This window comes from Carlito syrichta, unplaced genomic scaffold (assembly GCF_000164805.1).
Source record: "Carlito syrichta isolate Samal-C Ts95f unplaced genomic scaffold, Tarsius_syrichta-2.0.1 Scaffold288746, whole genome shotgun sequence".
Classification (NCBI taxonomy): domain Eukaryota; kingdom Metazoa; phylum Chordata; class Mammalia; order Primates; family Tarsiidae; genus Carlito; species Carlito syrichta.
Window position 1 is genome coordinate 1 of NW_007232842.1, and position 15,960 is coordinate 15,960.

The 15,960-nt window shown below is 42.7% G+C and overlaps 1 protein-coding gene across 1 annotated transcript; it reads right to left on the reverse strand.

Moving 5' to 3' along the window:
• Positions 1-1,105: 1,105 nt before the first annotated feature.
• Positions 1,106-13,987, reverse strand: AKAP3 (A-kinase anchoring protein 3; the record flags this gene model as incomplete). The annotated part of the gene is made up of 2 exons (XM_008053843.1): positions 13,892-13,987; positions 1,106-3,367 (listed from the first exon to the last, which is right to left on the reverse strand). Coding segments are annotated over exons 1-2 (2,358 nt in total), but the record flags the coding sequence as incomplete, so codon positions are not given.
• Positions 13,988-15,960: the final 1,973 nt, after the last annotated feature.

Below are 15,960 nucleotides of genomic sequence, written 5' to 3' on the forward strand. Positions count from 1 at the left end.
GTGTGTGTGTGTGTGTGTGTGTGTGTGTGTGTGTGTGTGTGTGTGTGTGTAGTGTTGTGGGAACGGTCTCTCTTTTTGTTTTGTTTTGGGGTTTTTTTGAGTTGGAGTCTCACTCTGTCGCCCAGACTGGAGTGCAGTGACCGATCCGGCCACCGCAGCCTCGACCTGCCGGGCTCAGGCGATCCTTCTGCCTCAGCCTGCCAAGCAGCTGGAACTACAGGCGCACACTACTACATCCGGCCGATTTTTTGATTTATTGTAGAGGTGAGGTCTCTTCAAGTTGCCCAGGTGGGTCTTGAACCTGCGGGCTCAGGCAATCCACTCACCTCAGCCTCCCAAGGCGCGGGATTACAGGCTGAGCCACCGAGCCCGGCTTGGTCTCTCTTTTTGAATCCCTGTTCCGTGGTATGAGGCAGCAGTGTCTTGGGTCAGCGTGTGCCCTCTCCAGACTCAAGCTATCCCTTCAGTGAGCAGTTCCAAGGCTCGCTGGGCACCTTTTGTGGATGGCAAGTACTTAGAAGGCAACTCATCCATCTTGATTTCTCATCAGCCTTATGCTTTCGTCTTACTTTTCAGCTGATTTAGAATTTAGAGTGTGTGTGTGGGGGGGGGTTATTTATTGAATCCCTTCAAATTCCCAACATCACCCAGACAACCAACTAAGAGAGTTGTGACAGGTTTGAACAGGTCATAAATCCAGACCTTCGGCCCCACTCCCTAACACTTCCCGGGGATACTTTCCGCAGCCTCATTTCACCTTTGAGCAATGGAGTTGTATCCAAAGCTCAGACTGAAGCCCAGATCTTAATCAGATTCTTCCACCAAATTATTTAAAGGTTCCTTATCTGTGTGCACCTACCGCAAAATGAAGAAAACAGAGAAAAATATCACTTATCCTTTTTTTGCCCCTTTGCTATGCATCTCATTGGGCAAGATAGAATTTTGCCGTATCCATTTTCTTTTCCAAGAGGCAAAATCTTCAAATCCTCCTGTTGCCATTTTACCTTTCCTGTGGCTAGCTTCCCATTTAGAAAGAAACCAGAACTTAAAATCCCTATTAACACTCAACAAAACTTTCCAAAGTCCTCTGACTTTTGTTTCTTACCTTCTCCTGGATCTCTTCATCATCACCAGCAAAGTACAAAATAGGGACATTGAGCTCAGAGGCAGCCACCCATTGAAGGACGGCTTGGAGTTGCTTGTCTGGACTTGTGTCCATGAGTTTGTGATTGCTGACAATGATCTTGGGTGCTGGACACTCTTCAGGGGACTGTCTTGAGGCACCTCTCAGTTCACTATGGATAGCCTGATAGGCATTCTGCAGGATGGCTTCTGCTGTCTCTGTCCCCTTGACTGCTAAACAATCATACAAATTATCTGGGAAGGCTGTTGTGGGCCCACCGGCATCTCCAGAGTTCTCGTCTCCCAGCTCTGTCAAGTGGGAGTCACAGGACTTGGCAATGATGAGACACAGCTTCATCACTGAATCCATCAGATGTTCTACCATCTTCCCATCCATGTCGCCATCTGGCTGGTTGACTATCATCTTGGTCATCCCAGAAAGGGGACCACCAGCCTCATCACATTCACATGGGCTGGCAGAAGAAGGGGTCATAGTTCTTTCACACCGGTGCCTATCTTCTTCCCTGACTGGCTCTTCCGGCACCTTGGGTTCAGGGCTGTGGCCACTCTTGAAAATTGTCTCACTAAGTAAGTTCCGTATAAAATTGAAGAAAACACTCATTAGAGTCTTCTTTTCTGCTTGTTCTTGGTTGACGCAGGACTTATTGGAAACTTCAGGGGGCTTGTTGGTAGAAAAGTTGGTGGTGCTAGCGGCTTCAAGGAAGCTCCCTGCATCCATTCTTCCTCCCAGGGCCAGGTGGTGTTGAATCAGAAGTAGGGCAGATACAATCAGGTCCTTGGCCCAGGACTTTGAATCACACATCAAATCCTCAGGTTCCTCTGGGTGACACAGAGGAGGGCTGAGGTCACAAGCATCATGAGAATACCCCAAGGGAATGTCAGGTGCAGACATATACTGTTTGTTGGGAGCACCACTTGCTGCCCGCTGCAAACCTGGAGATTTACATTTGTTCTGTTGACTGTCATGCCAGAGGGACAGCCCCTCCTTGATGATGTGTTCACTCAGAGTTTCGGCACAAGTCTTCTCCTTCGCTGGTTTGGATGCCGGATATACCTTTTCTCTCAATTCGTCTACCGATTTCATTGCAAAGTTCACATTTCGGTTTTTGGGGTCACCCTTTCCTTTCGTGGAGAAAAGGGAAAAACTCTCAGACCTGTCCTCAGTTTTTCTGATAATCTCAGGCACCTTCTTGGCGAACATCACATCGTATAGCTTACTCAGCATGGCGTTCATGATGTCAGAGGACTTTTGGCTTCCATGAGAGAAGACATTTCTTTTCACCGCCGAGACAAAGTCTTCATCAGTCATGAGGGTCCCTGTGGCACTGTGGAGGTTCTTCATGAAGGAGTCAATGAGATCGGAGACCACCTCTTTCGTATGCTTGAGCAGAACCTTCTTCAACACGATGGTGATGATGGTTGTGTCTTTGACTTGGATCCTCAGTGTCCTCATGATGGAAGCCATCATATCAGACACCACGCTGTTGGCATACATCATGATCCCATCACTGACAGGAGCTGTAAAGTCGTCAGGCCTTTCCTGCCCTCGAAATAGCCTTCTTCCACCCTCCCTGGTATCACCCGCATTGCGAGATTCTAGCACCTCCTTAAAGAAGAAAGACTTCCTGGAAGGGCCCTGGCTGCCCTTGTTGCTCTCCTTGATCTTCACAGTGGACTTGTATTTCAAATTACGGAGACTCTGTAATGACCCGGAGGCTCTGTCTCCAGAGCGTGGAGCCTTGTCTGGGACAGCATTCCCGGCACACGCAGAGACGGTCTCATTCACCAGCTCTGATGCCATGTTACTCAGGGATTTGTTGGGAGGGGGTTCATCTCCCACATACAATGACTGATGGATACATTTGTTTCCAGAACCATCGATTGTCTCATTAATCTCCTTGCGGGCCATAGCTATGACTAGATTTGTGAGGCGATTAGCATAGAAGGAAACTTCATCTACTGAACTCTTGTTACCAATTTGGGCCCTGGGGCCCTGGCAGGGATTCTCTTTGTGGGAGATCTTAAAATGCAATCTCCCTGGACTGCCCTTGGTGGTGGTGTTGTAATAGTCCACAGAGAAAGCTTTGGAGGGGTCTTCTGCGTTGGTCGTCTCCCCAGGGGATGATTCTCTGGGCTGGAACCTGACGTCTTGGAACCCTGCTGTACTTTTCTCTAGGTCTCTGCGGAGCCAGCTGAGCACTCTGACAGGATCCGTTGAGGCATCCTTCAAAATAAAGAAAGATTCATCTGACCACAGCAAAGTAAAGACAGGTGATTTTCAGAACGACCTCACAGGTTAGTTAAAAGTGTCATGCCTCTCAAGCTTGCTCCATCTTTGCAGTAAATGTAAACAACATGTATCGAGTGCTTACTATGTATTGGGCACTGTTCCAGTTATTGTAAGGCTATAATCTCATTTAATATTGTTATAATGAACCTAAATGTTAGCTCTGTTATTATCCTTATTTTACTGAGGAGGAAATCGAATAACTGAAAGTTTAAGTGAGCTATACATTTGAAATAATATAGCGAATTCCAACAGCAGTATGAGGGGTGACCTCCCCAAATAGGAATGTATAAAAGATTGTGTATTAGTCTTATATGTTTAAACTTCATTCTCCTTGAAAGCACTCTGTTTGACACAATACACCTATTGAGATGCTTTTTCCACTGTTCAAAACAGTTTTTGAACTCATCAATTATGATGCCTTTTAGTCCGTCCGCCATTTTTTGTTTCATCTCTTCCACATCAGCAAAATGTTTCCCTCTGAGGACTTTTTTCATCCAGGGAAGGAAAGTTGCTCAGGGCGAGATCAGGCGTATGGGGAGGGTGGAGCTCGGGGGTCATGCTGTTTTTGGTCAAAAATTGCTGAACACTCAGGGCGGTGTAGGCAGGTGCGCTTGTATTGTAAATCACCCATCACAAAATGGGCAAACTCATTGAAAGAATCTGCAGAAGAAATTGACCTAAACCAAAGGCAGCCTCTCGCAACAACGCTAGCTGGTACACCGATGCCCATGGCTTCCCAGAACACTTACCTAGAGGGGGAAACCCGACAAAAGGCCCACCCTCCAAAAAAAAATTCCAGGTGATTTTTTTGGTCCCCCCTCAAACAGTTAATACCACTAGTACCGCTAATGGCACAATACAGCTAATCTCAACAGTATTACAGCAGAAATTTCAACTCTGATAGTCTGGCCCCAGATCCTGTGCTCTCAGGTACTACATTTTATTGCTTCTAACAACTATCCTTCAAATCTGATAGTCATCAGCTACACAGAAGAGATAGCATTTGACCTGAATTAGTAGATTTTTTTTCTTACATTGATTATTAGTTGCTATTGTCTGTGGTTTACCTGTTTTTATGTAGGCCTCTTATTACAAGTAGTTTTCTATAAAACTAAGAAAATTCAAGGACAATTATGCATAATTAATCCTTCTGTCAGGCTACACAAACACAATTTTTTTTTTGAGTTGGGGGTCTCACTCTCTCACCCAGCCTGGAGTGCAATGGCATGCTCACGGCCAACGCAGCCTCGATCTGTTGGGCTCAGGTGATCCTTCCACCTCAGCCTTCCAAGCTGGAGCCATAGGCCTGTGCTACTATACCTGGCTAATTTTTTTTTTTAATTTATTGTAGAGACAAGGTCTCGATATGTTGCCCAGGCTGGTCTCCAATATCTGAGCTCAGGCAATCCTCTTGCCTTGGCCTCCCAAACAAACACAATCTTGGTATGTCAAACGGCTTCCAAAGGACTAACTGACATCACTTGCGTTCACAATCTGATTTATAATTGAAGAGTTAATATCTATGGGTAGTTTGTTAATTTTATGTGAATACAGATTCTTCGATCAATCCTTGGATCACCAGCTTTGATAAACACATGCACATATTTATATATTTACATACTGTACCATCATCTATAAGTGGGAAAAACTCTTTTCACTTGGACATAGAACAAAATAGGATAGTGTATATCAAAGTGTCCTACTTACTACCAAATATAAGGCATCACTGTAGTTACTGGAGTGAATATGCCTCTCTGTAAATGACCACGAATATTGCCCATCCTTAAAGTATAATTTGGTATTTTTATTGTCAAGCATTATACAGTGAACAGCTACTATTTGTTAAATACTTGTAATGTTTGCCAAGAACTAAAAGCTAAATGCTTTACACACATTAGTTTTATCTTCATACTCAGCCTATAAGGTAGGTTTTACTCTTTCAGTTTCATAGATAAGAAAACAGAGGCTTAGAGAAGTCAAACAGCTTGGCTAGCTTCTCACAGCTGGTCCATGGCTGTTATTCAAATCCAGTTCTGACTCTAAAACCAGGGCACTCCACCCCTCTAGCACCCTGCTGAGTTTTGATGACTGGGAAAGAAGAGAAAAGCAATTGTACTAGTCTTCTGCAGGACTGGTTTAGGCTGCTTGGACCATGTTGGGTTAAGGACCACAATCCTTGTTTCAAAATCCTCCCAAATGGTTCTCCTAATTTGAATAGTAGCTACTACAGGGAATATCTTGTATTGCAGTGAAAAATTTATATGTCATCTATATCATACCCTTCCACATTATTCGATTCTCATTTTCTTAGAGTTATTTTACAACTCGAAACTGTAGGTAACTGGTAGCAGTGCAACATAATTCTTGTCTACAGACGTTTAAGGAGACTTCCTCTCCTGCTGTGGAGAAGGTTGGCTTTGCCTGCATGTGCACATGCATGTCAATACTTCTGATCTATTTGTGACCTTTGAACCTCACACCTAGTTTACCTGGGAGGTAAACTGCATCTTGAGAGAGGTGTACCAGGTGCAAAGAGTTTTCTTGGTTCCCAGAGTGGCAAGAGAACTTTGTAGACATTTTGTTTTTCCAGTTTTATTTTTCCTCTCTACTAATTTTGTTTTGGTTGTTTAGGGCCAATAATCATTGGTGGCAGCAATGACTGGAAGTTTGATTTTACTGTCTGCCCATTTGGTGACATCTTTAGTAGATTAATGGATTATAGAGCTCTATTGTCTGTTGGGTGAAGGACAGCAGAATACTTGTTTTGCTAGTATTTTTCGTCCATCTTGGACAATTCAGAATTTTGTGCCCACGTGAAAGAAGAACTCTTTGATAAATGAGTTTTATGCTTCTTTCTCTACTTTTGACACATGGCTGAAAGTTTAGTACTGAAGCTTTAAACTGTCTCTATCAGTGTCTGTGTCATTGTGTCTGTACTTCAGAAAAGCCTTAGTTGTAAGTAGTAATGTCTTTCTCCAGATGGTATTATTAAGTTACATGTAAAGTCTCTTCAATTAAAGGATCTCTATTCCAATTGACTTATACATGCATATAAAAAATGCTTATGTAAATTGAATAATCTTGAGATCCCCACAAGATAAGGAAATCGAATTTCTAATACATAAAGTATTAGAAGGGAATGCTAGTGAAAAAGTATAGTACTTTTTAAATAGACTAACTCAGAAACATTTCAGGAACACAAGTTCACATAAATTAGGTAAATGATACTAGTTTAGTAATTTTGGTTCAATAAATAACAACTGTGTTTTTTCTGATTTGTCACTGTTAAGTATATTAAAGTGTACATTTTAGTTTTACTTTGATATGCTCTTCATAAACTTATACAGGTTATAAAGATACAATAAGCTAGTATTACTTCTACTTAATGTTGAAGATTATGAAAAATGTAAATTTGTGTTTAACTAAGTTGAAAAACTATTCCTAAAAACTTTATTTCAACAGTTATTATATTTTATGGTATGCCAGCTTGATGATAAATTTCCAACATCTTTATGTAACTTAAAATACTGAAGTGCTATTAAATTGAGTTAGAAAATCTATATTCTCTGAATACATATCTAAGTATAATTAGATGTGATTCATTCAGTCATGTCTAAGTAAGAGAGAATACTGAAGCATTGATGGCTAAGCATAAAGTTTACAGGCTTTTGCTTCTTATTTTTATTATAGAGTGCCTATGTCTTTGAGTCTGTTAATAAATATTCTCCTTTTTGCCACTTAGAGAGGTCATATCCGGAATGTATGTGGCTGTTGGAAGTTGTCTCCATATGTGTTCATGAATTCTGTGTATCTGTGTAGCTGGTGTGTGATAGTTTACAATCACACACTCCCCCTCTAGGTTTTCATTGTGAAATAGAAAGTACTTTGGTTAAAAGTTATGATTAATATTAGTGGTTGGGACTATAACCTGGAACAATATTTTCAGAGACATCAATTGTGTACCAGCTGTTTTTCTAGGAACTGCAGGTAAAACCTGTTGGTGAGAGCCCCTTGGGCTTGACTTCCTAATCACACAATAGCCAATTAAGAAAGGTCTTTAAAAATCGAATCTGACATTCCTTATGAAAACTTTCAGGAAAGCAAACTTAACAAGGCCTATCAAGCTCCTATGTAAATAATCAGGCCAAATCTGATGACACCAACCTCATTTTGTGATCAAGAATAATCTTGATCATAGGGAAAAATATTGGGCTCAGCAGAAAATTAAGCATTGTCTACAGTTTATAACCTACAGTCTATAGAGTAAGTGTTGTCTATGCCCTTCCACATTACTTGATTCTAAGTCTGTGGGAGCTCTTTTACAACTCTGTAAGCTGTAGATCATTAAGAGCAATGCAAAATAATTCTTGTCTATCAACATGTAAATTTTGGCCATGGGAGTTCAGCTGGCCTGTCTTCTCCACTGTGAAACAGGCCAGTTTTGCCTCCATTTGCACATTCTTCCTTTTTTTTTTTTTTTTTGAGTTGGAGTCTCACTCTGTCACCCAGACTGGAGTGCAGTGGCCGCTTCCGGCCACCGCAGCCTCGACCTGCTGGGCTGCGGCGATCCTTCTGCCTCAGCCTTCCGAGTAGCCGGAATTACAGGCATGTGCTACCACGCCCGGCTGATTTTTTGATTTATTGTAGAGATGAGGTCTCGCTGCCCAGGTGGGTCTCGAACCCGCGAGCTCAGGCAATCCACTCACCCCAGCCTCCCAAAGGCGTGGGATTACAAACTGAGCCACCGAGCCCGGCTTGCACATTCTTTCATATTCCTGGTCTTCAAGTGCATCTTTATTCTCCTTTAAGTTGGTTGTAATACCTCACCAATTTCCTCATTAATGAGTTAAACAAAATCCTTAACGTTCATTTTTCAATCTATATGGGAATTTTGATTTTACCCTTTTTTGAAAATAATCGTTGAATACCCCCTAGTTATTTACAAATAGGCACAGTGGTCTTCAATTGGGCATGTTTCCATAATTGGGCTATAACTAAGTACAGGAAAGTCTTATTAGAGTGTAGATGCGGGGTTTATTATTTTATCCATTTCTTTTCACATAGTCATAGGATTCTATTTATATTAAATATTCAGAATAAGCAAATCCATAAAGGCAGAAAGTAGCTGAATAGTTGCTAGGAGCAGGGGAAGGAAGGGAATAGAGAGTGACTGCTAATGGATATGGAATTTCTTTTTGGGGTATGATGAAAACATTTTGGAATTAGATAGTAAGGAATATACTAAACCTGTGAATATACTCTGTGACTATACTAAAGACCACTGGGATTTTTTTCGTCTGTTTGTTTCGATTTTTTTTTTCTTTTTGAGTCTGAGTCTTGCTCTGTTACCCAGGCTAGAGTGCAGTGGCACGATCACAGCTCACCACAGCCTCAACCTCCAGGGCCCAGGCAATCCTATTGCCTCAGCCTCCCAAATAACTGGGACTACAGGTGCACCACCACGCCCAGCTAATTTTTGTATTTTTGTAGAGACGAAGTCTCACCATGTTGCCTAGGCTGTCTTTTAAAAAATCATAATATAACAAATATGTAACTGTAAACTCTTTGTAAACACTAATTTTAATAGATGTTTGAGAGTTTACTGACTGACAAATAAGAATGAGAGAAAAGAAGAAAGTGTGATGAAATGTGGCAGACAAAAGACAATGATCTTGCCTACAACAAGGTACCACAGTTTGCCCATTGGCCAGATACTTATATGAAGAAATGTGTAGCTCTTAGAGGGCGAAGATGTTGTTGCTGGCAACTGACTTTCAGTCTATGAGGATAGATTTAAAGAATGTAAGTAGACGAAAAACTCTTTGGAGATCTCGTTTTTCTAAAACATGTCAAACAAATACTTCCTCTAATGGGCGGTGGTGGGGCGGGGTGGAAGTGTGATAAAGTGGCCAGGAATTCCAGAAATCAAGTTTTAATCCATAGTAACTTCAAGCAAATTTGGTAAATGCGTTAACACTTTGCCAGGTTCTATTGTGTGTTCTCTCTACTTCATGGAAAGTTAATTCCAAGCTTATCTTTCAGGTAAGGAGATTAGCATATGCAATTTTCTTTTATACTTAAAACTCTTTATTTCAAAATTTTTATTTCAAAACTCGGCTGGTGTTTGTGGAGGATTTACTGGGACTGGGGCTCACCAAACCCCCTTGCCCTCCAAGTTCTTCCAGGACAAGTCAACAGTCCACGGGGGTTCCTAAAGTGGCTGGTGGCCCTGAAGCTGAGGAGTTAATTTGATCAGGCCTGCCCACCTAGCTTGCCTTTGGTAGCTTACATTTTGTTATTTTTCTTCCTTTTTCCAGGAAGCAAGAACATGTAGCTGGAGGCCTCACCACTGAACACGGACACTTAGCCTTCACTGGCTACTTGATGAACACCATGCATAGGTCGCCATGGCAATGGTCACTTCCGTCGTTTTTCGGGAGCTTAAGCCAGCCCCTGTCCAGCTCAGTTGGACCACCTATACTTCACCTGGGTCTGCACAAGTGTTTGAGAGGTGACCTCTGACATTAAAGGACTGAAAAACTCTACCCTCAGATCATGCCAACTCTGCCACTTTTTGTACACTTATCCTATAGAATGCTATGAGCCCCGACTATGCCTGCGCGGAGCGAATCTGCCACTTCATTTTGCCCACTGCCAACCACCCTTCCCCACACCTGAGACCCTCCACTCCCCTAACCCACAGGTATCCCTAAGTCTCCTCAGGGAGGTGGATTTGAAGGCTGCCCTCTGGCCTCCTCACTTGGCAGCCTTGCGAATACATGTTTTCTTTTTTGCAAAACCCGTGTCACCGTGATGGCTTGACTGCGTGAACAGGATGGACATGGATCTAGCTAGTAGCAGCCCTCGGCTTTCTGCCCTTCCAGAGAGCAAATTATTCTCACTCTCGGAGTAAACACACAGCCTGATTCTGGGGGGGAAAGCTGCTGATTGGCTTAGGCACAGGAATTTCCATTTTGTAATAAAAACCTTCGAGTCTTATGTGCTGTGACGACTATAGCTATGGCCTCCATGTCTCCAACTATAATGCTTGCTCTGATTAAGGAACAACAACAAAGACACCTTTAAGAAGGAGGTTTTCTTTCTTTCTTTTTTTTTTTTTATCTTTGAGTTGGAGTCTCAGTCTGTCACCCGGACTGGAGGGCAGTGACACGCTCACAGCCACTGCAGACTCGACCTGCTGGGCTCAGGGGATCCTCCCGCCTCACCCTTCCAAGTAGCTAGAACTACAGGCGTGCACCACCATGCCCAGCTAATTTCTTGATTTACTACAGAGACGAGGTCTTGCCAAGTTGCTCAGACTCTCGAATCCCTGAGCTCAGGCAATCTTCTTGCTTCCGCCTCTCAAAGTGCTGGGATGACAGGCATGAGCCACCAAGCCCAGATAAGTTAGAGGTTTTCTTTTCTTTTCTTTTCTTTTCTCTCTTTTTTTTTGAGTTGGAGTCTCACTCTGTCACCCAGACTGGAGTGCAGTGGTACGCTTCCGGCCACCACAGCCTCGACCTGCTGGGCTCCGGCAATCCTTCCACCTCAGCCTTCCAAGTAGCTGGAACTACAGGTGCGCTACCACACCTGGCTAAGAGGTTTTCAGTGTGGCTGCATGTTAAACCCACTTTTGAAAATAACTGTTGGTGCTCAAGTCTCACCCCCAGATATTCTGATTCACGGGCATTAGTATGTTTAAAAACACTCGCCTTATCAGATGATTTTCAGGTGGAAAACCACTGTTCTAAGGGACTTAAACCCTGGAGTCCTTGTCCCATCTCCTCCCATCATTGAGGTTTGAGACATACATAACACTAAAAACAAACAAAAAAAACCCTATAGTATAGCCAAGAGCTTTACAATGGAGTCCTTAGAGTTTTGCTAACTTGCCGCACTTACAGGATTTTACTGTTTATGTTTTCTTAAATCTAAAATGTGTGTTATCTTATGTCCATTATTCCACTCTATCCACAGGACTTTGCAAAAGTGGTTGATGTAGCCTCAGTGACAGACTGAAACATCAAGTACCACATTTCTTATCAACACAGTCTACAATTAGACATGCATCTTCTCAAACCCCTTTGCCCCCTGGAAACCTACCTCTTCATACACAATAGCATCCTGAGAAGTTGGGAAAACAGGGTGCCCAATCATCTCTGACTGTGAAGACCATGGCGAATTTTCATGCTCATGAAGTTGAATATAAAAAGGGTTAATGGAGCCAGGCTCGGTGGCTTAGCCTGTAATCCCAGCACTTTGGGAGGCTGAGGTGAGTGGATTGCCTGAGCCCACGGGTTCGAGACCCACCTGGGCAACTGGACGAGACCTCATCTCTACAATAAACCAAAAATTAGACGGGCGTAGTAGCGCACGCCTGTAGTTCCAGCTACATGGAAGGCGGAGGCGGAAGGATCGCCGGAGCCCAGCAGGTCGAGGCCGCGGTGGCCGGGAGCAGCCACTGCACTCCAGTCTGGGTGACAGAGTGAGACTCCAACTCAAAAAAAAAAAAAAAAGAAATAAAAAGGGTTAATGGGTTTATTTTCTCTGCTCATCCATCTTTTGCTTCAGCAGCTTAGTTTGAAGTCAATTACAGATCTTCCTGTCTTATTTCTCTTCAATTTTATAAACTTTATGCAAGTTCTCTGGCTACTTCACATTGTTTTGAAATGACCCATTTAAATACTCATAGCAGTTACTTCCTAGAAAATTCATTTGGCAAGTAATCATGAACTTCTTTACATTAACGTCCAAGAGTTATTTAGAGCATTTAAATTATATTTATATTTTCATATGGATATTTTTTATTTTTCCAAAATGAATAATAAGGTCCCCAGGGGCAGAAACTGTTTAATTCCCTTTTGTATCTCTCAGAGTGTTTCTCACTTGGTAATGAATCAATAAATTTATGTTCATTTGATTTAACATTGAAACTTATCTGCCTTTTGTTACTCCAAATGAAAGTGAAATAAATCAAAGACCTAATAAAAGCAATTGTAGTTGGCCCTAATTCTACCTGGATATTGATTATCTATATGTCTTAATGTCTTATGTAGATTTGTTAGTGTTTTTTCTTTCGGGCTATATATAGGCAGACCAAATTGATTTTGGACATATAGAAGAAGATGGGTCATGTAACATTACACGCAAATAGGTGTTTGCTAAAAGTTAATATGAAGGACAAGAATCACAAAATGATTCCATTAGATTGTGAGACGCTTAAAAGGAGAGGACTCTAGTTTATTTCTGGTCACCTGACCCACCACACATCGCAGTTACTGATTTCTGTGCCTTTAGTCTCTCCCTCCAAACCCCACTTGCTTTGTGGTTCTACAGCTGGGACCTTTAAACATTTCTCTTTTGGCTGTTGGATTAGTCAGTGAAAGGCACTGGGGAGCAATGTACTGTTATATTGGGAGGAAAATGTTTCCCTGCTGGTTCACCTGTTATCTCTGGCAGTTTTCCCGTGGTAGCCCTGTTCTTTTCAAAGAGATGCAAAACGGCTTAGGATGAGGGAGAGGTAGCTGTTGCCACTTCTGAGATCACCCCTGTGAGTTACTCATTTACTCTCTCTCGGCTTGGGGGTCGTAGCGGCTTTCTGTATTTGTTATTTCTGGAATTCCTAAGTCCTCTCCTGTGCCCTTTAATACTTACCACCTTTTCCTAGTAATTTATTTTGTAATAGTAAGTAACTGGTGTGGTTTTTATCTTCTGATTGGACCCTGCCTGATACAATACCTAACACTATTTAGTAAATGTTTGCTTTGAATGATGAAGGCAGAACAACTATGTTACTTTTTGTTTGTTTGTTTGTTTTTTGAGTTGGAGTCTTACTCCATCGCCCAGACTGGAGTACAGTGGCTGCTCCCGGCCACGGCAGCCTCGACTGCTGGGCTCCGGCGATCCTTCTGCCTCAGCCTTCCAATGAGCCGGAACTACAGGCGCGCACTACCATACCCGGCTAATTTTTGATTTACTGTAGAGATGAGGTCTCGCCAAGTTGCCCAGGCAGGTCTTGAACTCGTGGGCTCAGGCAATTGACTCACCACGACCTCCCAAGGCACGGGATTACAGGTTTAGCCACCGAGCCCGGCCATATGTTACTTAGATGAGAGTTTATAGTTCTGAGAATTTTAAGGCATCCTACTTTTCAAAAAATATTTTTTGTGAGTCTTGAAGACACTTATCCTCAATCCTATTTATTTGAAAAACAACATTTTACAACTGTTATACACACATATATTCTTCACTTATGGCACATTTTGCCTACTAAATACCATATGGCAAGCATATTTCTTCCAGAAAACCGTAGATGAGAATTTTTTGCTCTGTAGGAGCACGTGCCACCCCCCCCACCAAGAATCCCCCCTTCAAAAGTAAGAGGTAGGTGATGTGGTGGACAGGATTAGGCTACTGTTGATGTCACCCACATATTCTTAGAAGGAGATTGACCCTTACCAATTTCCACTTGGGGGATTGGTTGTCTCCAGGTGAATAGACATCGACTCTGCATACTTCACTTTGACTTTGTAACCAGTCAATTCTGTCTGACATCTGGAAATAGAAAAAAAGGGGGGGTCATCAAAGGTGCAGGTTATATGAAAGTAAGGAGAATTAAGCCGAATAGCTGAGGGAAGGAAAGCAGGACCGACGCTTTCAGTGGAGACCGGCCCTGAGAGCTATTTCAGACCCACTCCCCTCTGGATCTTTCCATCCTCAGCTCTCAGCTGCAGGAAGACTTCACAGACATATATGTATCTCAGGCCAGGCTCAGCGCCTCATATCTGTAATCCCAGCGCTTTGGGAGGCTGAGGAGGGAAGACAGTGCTTGGACTCTGGAGTTTGAGGCCAGCCTGGGCAATGTAGTGAGACTTCATGTCTATAAAAATAAAGTATAATAATAACCAGGCGAGGTAGTGTGTGTCTGTAGTCCTTTTGTCATTTGAGGAGGCTGAGGTGGAAGGATCCCCTGAGCCTAGGAGGTTGAGGCTGCAGTGAGCCACGATTGTGCCTCTGCGCTCCAGCTTGAGTGACAGAGTGAGACCCTAAGTCAACAAAGAGCAATAAAAACAATAAGTAAATAAATGTTTGTATCTCTAGTGAATAGGTTAGTGCCTGTTACCTGCTACCTGCTACAGGTGCTTAACACATCTTTGTTAAATGAATGAACATGGACGGCCATGTCCTACTCTTTGTGTCCTTACTAGACAACCCTTCTCAAACCCTACTTCCTGGATTTCCAGTAGACCTTCAACACTCAGTATGACCAAAGTGGAAATAATTTACTTCGTCCTTGCCCCCACCTACTTAGTTTTTAAGTGATAGATATCTTACTTCTAATGAACTTCTAGAGCACTAACTTACTCATATTAGCTGCAAATCTATTAGCTATTTCTTAAGACCAATCAATCTCTTCACCAATTAGCCAAGGACCCTGGAGGAATTCTGTCTCCATGGTTCAGCCAAATTTCTGAATGCCAGAACAGAGATGTCATGTGTACCATACAACGGACCTTTGTTCAAGGTTGCAGTGATATCCTAGCTAATGTGGATTCTTTCAAACCCCTCCCAACACTTTGCTCTAGGACCTAACCTCAGTAATGGCACATTGTAGTTGTCTTTTTTCACCCCAAGCTTTCCTCTAACTGCTTCCCTCTTTTGCCATTTGAGTCATTATTCTTAAATTAATTGCCTATATCTCCTGCTCTAATTGTCTCTTCTCCCAACTGAGTATCATAGTAGTTACTCTGATACTCCTTGGCTTTTGGCTTTATTCCCATCAATGGAGACCTGCCCCACTACATCTTACTTGGTAGTCTTTGAAAACATGGCCAACTATCACAATGACTCAGTTATTCAATGGTACCAAAAGTATGAGAAACTGGTCTTTGCTCTCATTTTCCATGACGGACTTCCATTTCAGGCTTCCACACCAAAGTTTCCTCTTTTCATTACAACCTTCGTTCAGATCTATAATTCTCAATTGTCAAGGTGGAACAAGATGGCCAACTTCTCCTTTCCAATGTCTCCAACATTGTCTCAAAACAGACACAAATGAAAGGGCATGGGGACTGGACTCAGCTATGCTATTTCCGCTTTGCTTCTGGAGCACTGGAAAGAGAAGCACGTTATCAACAGCCACACAACGGAGATGAGGTCAGTAGGTGGTCAGGCTTCCACTCCATCAAATTGGGAAGCAGAAACGAGCTCCCTCATAGCCTCAAAAGAAAGGCCAAGGAGACCTGGTCAAACCTGTAACAAACCAAAACTTCACCAGTAAAGATGGTAGATTTGGCTTTAATGCTACTAAGGGAGCAGTTCTTTTCTTTCCAGGGGACTCAGAGGCAAAATTAAAATGGGTTGGGCAGAAGAATTAGGCTGGATTGAACATAAGAAGCTCCCATCCCGTGTCACTGAATTCTACCTTCTAACACAGAGTGTCAGAAAATGGGCTGTCTTATCAGTCTAGTGGTATTTCCTACCTCTCTAGCACTGGAATAGTGAACGCTGGAAGACTCCAGAGTATA